General features: G+C 38.6%; 1 protein-coding gene across 1 annotated transcript; it reads right to left on the bottom strand.

Annotated features, from left to right (window-relative positions):
• Positions 1–1,942: 1,942 nt before the first annotated feature.
• On the bottom strand, positions 1,943–7,657 carry LOC120435675 (major histocompatibility complex class I-related gene protein-like). The gene is made up of 5 exons (XM_039605503.1): positions 7,491–7,657; positions 6,421–6,690; positions 5,629–5,901; positions 3,082–3,384; positions 1,943–2,762 (listed from the first exon to the last, which is right to left on the bottom strand). Exons 1-5 carry the CDS (start codon positions 7,534–7,536, stop codon positions 2,731–2,733), a joined length of 924 nt encoding a protein of 307 aa, XP_039461437.1. The 5' UTR covers positions 7,537–7,657; the 3' UTR covers positions 1,943–2,730.
• Positions 7,658–8,602: the final 945 nt, after the last annotated feature.

Raw genomic sequence — 8,602 nt, 5'->3', positions numbered from 1 at the left:
AACTAAACAGAGCTCCCTGAAAGGCACAGCCAATCACATTGGCCATATTTGTCACATGAGGTAGGACTCCAGTAGAGAACGTAATTTAACTCTTTCTGCACCGCTGGGCGAATGAGACGTTGACAGATCTTTTTTTTTTCTTTCTATCGGGTTTGTTTTTCTTTACTCGAAGAGATCAAATTATTGGTGGGGACAATTCAATAATCGCTGGATATTGGTGGGGACATGTCCCTTCCGTCCATGCCAAATCGACGCCCTTGCAGACTGGGCAGTGCTCTCAGTTTCTACTTTACAGAGAAACTTGGGCATTAAATCATATTCCATTCAATGCAGCACAGCGATGTATTGCTGATCCATATGCACCATGAGGGTAGTGGGAGTGGCTACATATTGAGTACAAGGTGTGTGTTGGCTCATTGGCAAGAGTTCACTGCTCCATCACTTAGTGCTGCTTCATCTACAGTGGAATTTATGGTTCAGAGCGCGTGACGCATTTGTAGTCTGATCCAATCCAGGGACTGCCCGTCTGCCTGCAGTGAGCTGTGTTGCCAGATGGGGGCAGTCTACAGACTACGTGGTAAATTCTTTTTGGATTAAGAATTATATCATTACAAATCATTGAACTCCATCCAAGCCTCAGTTTTCATCTTTACCACTACCAGCCCCTAGATTCCAGGGGGCATCTTGTCCTAAATCCTCTCACCACTGCGATTCACTTCTGGCATGATGGTTCATCTCAGTCTATTTGCTAAATACATTAATTTCTCTATCACAATAAATCATGTTCAGTTCTTCCACGTGATCTCTTTAGTTGATGAGATATTCAAACCTTCACAATTTTAAGAAACAGAATTTTGAAATTGTTCTGTAGAATTTATAAAAACAGTTTTTAAGTGATTGGTGAACCTCTGTCCGTCTATATCTCTGAGGAAGTCTGCCTCAGTCAGTCCACTTTTATGCTCACCACGTCAGTTTGTGACAGGGAAACAGAGAAGTTCAGAACATTCAGAACAACATGCAGAGAGAACTGTCATGTCATATTTTCCCAAACAGCTGATGTTTCTGGGTCTTAACAACCACCCGAGCCCAAGCACTATATGACACACAGCATCTCTAACCTCACTGAAAAAGCTGTTGGTTTCCTCTGAAGTCTGTAAAAAGTTTGGCCATCAGTCTGAGTCAGAAAGACTCTGGTCCAAAAGCATGTTCGAGGTAAGTACCTCAAAGAGGTTTTGGATCAGCAGACCAGACAGCTTTAATGGGCTCATTATAAACTACATGCAGTAAACAGAAAAGTGAAAAGGCTGTAAAATTGCCGTAAGCATTTGTACAGTGTGTACAAAGTGTCATTACCCGGTTGAGCTTTAATCAATGCCTCCGCTGTTAGAAAGCTCAGCAGTGACGCCTTCTGGGAAAGAGCTTAATTACATGCATATGATCGGCTGCCTCGTTCACCTACAGCAGTGCTGAGGACATTTAACCATGCATGTGACATTTTGTCCTGCATTTATAAAGGAATTATCACATATGCACTTATTGCAACCCCCCGCCGCCAAAAAAACCACACAATGTCCAAATATTTGTTTTGTTCTAATAGAGAAAAAAAGCTTTAAAATAAATAAATAATAATAATAATAAAAATCTCACACAACATAAAACACGTTTGTTGATCAGTGTCTGATATGTGGATTTAAGGCCTAACAACAACATTTGACCTGTTCTACAAAATTATTTTTACTTGAGATGTTTTTTTTCTTAAAAATATATTATGGACGTTCATTTCTCTACAATGATAAACATCTGTCTGTCTTTTTTCTTTTTTAGAAAATTAAACAAAGATTAATAAGGTTGTGTATTTGCAGTTTAGCCCTTAATGCTTCTAAGACCATTTTAATAGAGCTTTAAAAAAAGTCAATAAAGAAAACAAATACAGTAGTTAAGAGATTTATCATTTTTATTTATTTGTATTTGAATGAAACATGACTGAACACCATTTTTATGTGAGCAACAAAAGAGAGGTCAGTATCCCCCCAAAAATCCCTGATTTCTGTCACATTTTTATGCTTTGAGTTTTCTGGCTGATGATTATCACTAAATTTTGAAAACGATTGCGAGGCTGTCATATTTGACATTAAGTTGAATAAAATAATTATCAAGGCAGCCAGAAGGGGCATAATTGCATCTCATCTGCATCTCATTATTGAGATACACACTCATGACACAGATATACACTCAGAACATTGGGGGGAAAAAAATCATAAATTCATTTTATTGGAAAATAAAACAACTTTAAGCAAAGAGTTGCATGACACTGCCAAAAACCTTTGGCCAGCTGATCCAGCTGAAAGCAGTGGGTCAGGCTCTGGTTTGACACTTAAGAACATAATAAATGTAGAGCGACCTTTTAATACCCACACAGGACAGCAGGCAGTGTTTGAGACACACAGGACAGTTCGATGTTTCTGAGCTCTAAAACTCAAACTGAAAACTACTAAAAGTTGTTAATATGGATGAAATAGATTAATTTGACTGAAATGGATATTACAGATTCTGACTTTTCTCTTTCAGTAACAACTGAATGATCATATGATGGCATAAAAAATTACTAGAAATTTAAGAACTGTTATTTAGAAAAATCACTAATAAAATAACCATGAATCTTCGGTTCCTTAAACTTGGAGGCGTGTATCCTCGGTTGGTGCTGTGTTTGTCTACGTGATGTTGATTCAGTCACACAGAGAGTTCAGTGACACTGACAGGAGCTGGAGGGTTTAAAAAAATAAAACAATTTCAGTTAGTCCACTGATCGTGGAATGGCTTTCGTGTGAAACATTATTAAAACTTTTTAATTCACAGACTAAAAAATATGTTTTTTTCTTAATCTTAAGAATATTAACAGCATTAACAGCCTCAAAGAATGTACATATTTTCCAGCCCAGCTTGGATCTCCATCAGTTATTCCCAAAGTAATAATAATAATGATAATAATGAAAAAAGACACCAGGATGAAAGATTCAAGCCTCATATTTTAGACAATCCACAGTATCAACGAACTAAATTACTCAAATATGTTTTTCTCACCTTTCCAGTTGGTCCTGATAACGCTTTCATTCAGATTGGTGATGATGTCCTCACCACCAGAGAGCTGAAACACACAGTCGTACCTTCCCCAGTCTTCAGGTGAGACTGATAATACGCTCAGGTCAGCACTCATCTGGAAGGTCTCATCATTGTTGGGGAGGATTTCTCCAAGATAAACATCTTCATGAATCTCCTCCCCATCTTTCCTCCAGAACATCACGGCTCTGCCAGGATAGAAACCTGTAGCTTGGCAGCTGATTGGAGAGGAGGGAGTCTTCTGGAGGAGAGACACTGAGGGAAGAACTGGAGAGGAGGAAGATAGAAGTTGTGTAGAGTGAGTGAACATGGATGAAAGTAGCAGAGAAAGTTGAGAAAGAAAAACAGGTTAAGAAAGGAAATGCGAACAGTTAAGGAAAAACGCAATTTGCAGTATTGCCACACGTCATATTTAACTGACATTACTTTAACATAAGGCTACGAAACCGAAATGTGTTATTTTGTTAAACACCTGCTGGCTCCACTTGTACCTCTGGTGGGAGGTACCAAAACAAAAGAAATGGGTTTAAGGTTGTCCAGTGTGGGAAATCGTCCTCTTGCTTCATCGTCTCACATCCTCAGTAGGCACCACTACCTTCCCCTCCGCAGTTCAAGCATTTTAGTTTGACACCAGCCCCACATTTTCCATTCATGATTTCCACATCCTGAAGACCTTCTCTTGCCTCCACTTGCTTTGGCAATGTGCCAAAACTCAACCACTTTATAGGTCTTGAGACATTCCCTCACATTTATACTTTATAAACACTAAATACAGTTTTTATGTTGCATCCTTAACATTAAGTTCCACCTACACCTTTCTCTGACCCTCTTATTATTCTTTTTGTTCTCCACAGTTATGCAAGCTTAGACTATTTCTGCTGTGTTAACGCTAAAGGGGACTCCTGTTATCATCTCCTTACTCCCACTCACTCTCTGCACTCCAACTTTCACACTTCTTTATACTTTGACTTTTCCTACACTCGCAAGCTTTGTCGCCTTTTCCACTTGGATGTTTGAGATACAGCCAATCAGCCGGTTGCCATCCCATAACACTCTGGCATACTTTATCAGACAAACCTGGGCTCTAGTTGTTTTTGTCCATTACCCTGGAAGCCCACTACAAGATGAAGGGATTCCAGCTTGGACTTCTTCACCACATCCTCCCAACTCTTACTGTCTCTACCTTCCAGCCTAGCCTCCTGCTCCTTCTTTCTCTTTCTGTCATTAGCCATCCAGTATCCACCTCCTCTCACCACCTCCTGCTGCTCATTTACCTCTGTATTGCTCCCATATACCTCCTCATCGCTCAACTCCCTGCTGTTAAAGCTATCCACCTCCTTCCCTGCTGTCATGTTAGTCAGTGTTAATCAGCACTGTTAGAAAATCAGACCTATACAGGCTGCTGCCCAACCCTCCCACACTGACTCCACTTTCCAGCTTCCATGTCCAAAGTCTGCAATCCAAAATAAGCATCAATTAATCTGTTCAGATTGATATAAACCAGCGTAACAGTCCTCAGCAAAAAATTCCAAACACTCGGGCAAATTTCTCTCAGTCTGGATGTCGCCCTCACTTGTGCATCACTCCTCTCCAGTATGATCATTTTTCACACTGTCAAGTTGTGAAAATGGCCTGAGCTCTGTTACACATGAGATGGTGAAATAGAGCTGAGGTTGTGCTATAATAAAACTGTTTATGATACAGTTGTTCCACATGTTATATTCAACTGTTATCAAATCAAAATGAGGCTTTGAGTGAAGGATTTTTCATATTGATAAATGCTTGCTGCTTCTGCTCCCCTGAGATCTCTATTGGGAGTAAGACACAATGGGAGGAGTCGGTCGAGTCAACCAGTTGCAGTCTGGAAACGTGAAAAGTAGGGTTGCCTGTCTCCTGTGGCTTTACTTCCCACCTCTGATTCCCTGATTGTCTGCACCTGTGTCTAGTTTCCCTCCTGTGTGATTGTCTGCCACACCCTCACTGGTTTCACCTGAGTTCACTCCACACGGTGTGGATATAGTCTTCTCTCTGAGCCTCACAGGTTTGACACTGTTGCACCTTCTGTGTGACCTTCTGGTGCTCTCCATGTCCTTTGTGCTTTACTCATTACTGCTACTTTTAATTTTTACCTCTCCATCTCTCTTTGGGAGGCAAAGTGAGCCAGCAAATATTGTAAACGTTGAATTAAATGTTTGTGTAAGCAGCATGATCAGAATCTAGAAACTAAAGGGAATGAGAAGCTCTTTGTGTTGAAATCCTTTTCCTCCTGCTTTTTGGTTGTTAGTATAGGTTTGAGAACTGTTGTTTAAACTTTGTTCAGGAATCTTGGGATTGGAAAGAATGGAAAATTACAATCCTGTTAAGTCTAGGCTGAGGATGTAATAGTCAACCTATACATTTTTTCAGAGAACTATTTTTTATACATATATTTTAACATAAACTACTGCATATAATATAAAAATACTGCAGACTACTGCATCCATGAAAATTGTTTGGGTCATGTAATTCGACCTTTTCGCTGCAGGGAACTTCTTGAAGTGTTCCAAACTGTCTTCAGCCAAGTTGGACAAACCACAGTGAGAAAGTTTTTAGTGTTTCTCAGCCCTGCTCTCTCCCATCTTCTTTTGGTATTGACAGCCTCTGGTTTCAGTGCGATCCATGTCAGTGTCTTTAGATCAAGCTCGATAAAGTCCTCTCCATCATACCCAAAACGTGTCAATCCGGTCACCTTGCCAGTGGTTTCATCCCATTCACAGCCATCTATCCGCTGTAAAAAGTGGACACCTGAAGAAAGAGAAAGAAAACACACACTAAAATGAACTTGTTAATATTATTCATTTGGTGAATCACTGCTATTCTTCAAGGTTTGAGCTATGCTCAGATCTGAGCTGATCTGTCAACGTTTTATTAGCATGACTAATAGAAGCTTGCTGAAATGCTGTAACATGTACAAATTAACTTGATGTGATAACTCAAAAATAAAAGAGGAAGGACAAGAGACAGAAACTAATTTAGCCCAGGAGTAGACATCTAGATGACAAATTATAAGAATCAGAACAACTGTTAAGATACAATTGTTAAGGGCAGGACAAACGACAATGATTATAATTGATTGTTTTATCACATTTTTTTAAGTATGTTCACATCTACAAGGTTTGATGATTCCTGGATTCAGTGGAGAAGTAAATATTTAAGACTTAAGATCTTTAATTAATAATAAAATTAATTTACTTAAATCACTTTTGTGTAGGAATTTGTATAATTTGTACTGACTGATGTAAGGAATAACATAAAATATCACACCTCCAGTTTGGCTGAAATCCTGCTTCACAGTGGATATTGTATCTGTGAAGAAGGGTGGCAAATTCTCAAAGCACGCATGAGTGTAATACTGTAACTGCCGAGGGTCTTTGTCTACTATTTTCTTCGCCCAGTCCTGTTTTATTTCCAATATCCTGTTTCTGAGGTCACAGTAACCCGCCTCGACGCCATCAACCATCCCAACACCCATAAACTCTGAGATGTTTGGGTTTCCAGAAGATGCAGTGATGAAATACTTCAGTGAGTGTCTCTCTGTGGGTGAACAATGTTTCTATTGTTAGTATATAAGTCAATAAAACATACAAATATAATGTGAAACGTGATGCATTCAGTATGATTTGGTGAACACATTCTTGTATGAGAATCAGTAAAAGTGACGTGAGTAGGAGTGTGTGTGTGTGTGTGTGTGTGTGTGTGTGTGTGTGTGTGTGTGTGTGTGTGTGAAGAAAATCTTAACGTTATTTATATTTTGACAAAGATGTGGATGAAGTTATTAGTTAACTGGAGTATTAAATAGGCTTTTTTCAAAATAAGACATAAGTGCAAATATACAAACAATTTATTTACATTCACAATCAAATATCACAGACTGCTGTGATCAGAGTGCATGTCACTGTGATTGGCTGCTGAGTGAAACCACCTCTACAGCATATTTGGTTCCACTGGACTCTGACTAACTGATAGGTAAATAATAAACCTGTGTGAGTAAAGAAAATAAAAGTTTTCCCTTTTTTGAATGACAAAAATATTGATAATAATCAGCTTAAATCTTTAAAAAACTACTTTAATGAGATAAATCTGATTTGAACCTTTTATATAAGAAAACCTGACTGTTCACACTGTTTACACCAAACCTTCTCATCTGTATCATTTATGATAGTAATGAAAAAGAGTTGTGACACCAGTAAAATTCATACACATGATAAAATATATATTTGTCTGAATCCTGTTTTATATCCTCATAAAATGATTAAATGAGCATTGATACTGAGTCTATGAACTACCTACAAAAGCAAAACAAATATTTGATTTGATTAAATGGTTTTTCTTACCTGCAAATAAAGCAGGGCAGAAGAGAAGAAACACAAATAACTTCATCCTTTCTGTATTGTTAAAGCTCCAGGATTTTCAGACCTTGAACATATGATGGACTTGACTTGAAACTGTGCGAAATTCAAACCGTCACCCACCAGATCAACTCTCTGATGAAATAAGTTCTCCTATTTAAACAATTATATTTGCTCTTACTCTCAGATACGGCCCACAGTTTCCGAAATGAGCCCACCTACAGCTGGCAGAAGAAACGCAAAAGGGAGATTATTTTCACTTATATCACGTCGTCTTTACGCTGTCTTTGTTTTTAGTTCCCACAGACTTTTCACTGTGTAGAGATGGCGTGTCATTTTACAACCAACTTTTTATCAATGCTCTATGCTGAAATAAAAAGCCCCAAGCAGGCATGGGTAAGGACAAATCTCTGAGCAAGTGACAGAAAGATGACAGAAAGCTAGTTGGGACTAAAAGAACTGAAAGGCTCTGAACAGCAGTGGAGTCAAATGATGGATACTCGGCTCTCCTCAGCCCTGCAGATGCACAAAGTAACAGAAGGTATAGAGTTTGCAGGACTTTAGCTGCTGGTGTTATATGAAGAATCTGTAACTAGCAACACTACAAGAGAGTTTTTATGGAGTCCAGACAGGATTAATAATAAAAGAAAACTGAATAATTGAAAATTACACATTATTCCTGTGGCCAATCACCTGAATTCAAAGTACATATGGCATAAATTTACTGATACACTTATACAGGTCTTTCTGTAATCTTCTATTATCCAGCTCACACTGAGACAATTCTTTCCACCTCTTTCAATAAGTGTGATGTGTTGTTAGTGAGGCTTTAGTCCTCATAGGACTATAGTATGGTATGTCATGTTTATAGTATACTGTCGTCTTACATTTTTACAGATGTAGTGATTATTGACAGATGTGAAAATTTTAATGCTGTGGCAAAAACCTGCCATACAAGGCTCATGCAACTGAACTGAAAACCTTAAGGTCCTGGAAGGACTCACAGACGTAAGCCATCAAATGAAAGATAAACTTTTTCTTTTCATTTGTGAAATGAAAGTCATCTGTCAGTCTGCCCCAGGGCAGCTGTGGCTACA

The sequence above is a fragment of the Oreochromis aureus genome, linkage group 22 (genome assembly GCF_013358895.1).
Source record: "Oreochromis aureus strain Israel breed Guangdong linkage group 22, ZZ_aureus, whole genome shotgun sequence".
In the NCBI taxonomy this organism is placed as follows: domain Eukaryota; kingdom Metazoa; phylum Chordata; class Actinopteri; order Cichliformes; family Cichlidae; genus Oreochromis; species Oreochromis aureus.
This window is presented reverse-complemented; position numbering and strand designations above follow the sequence as displayed.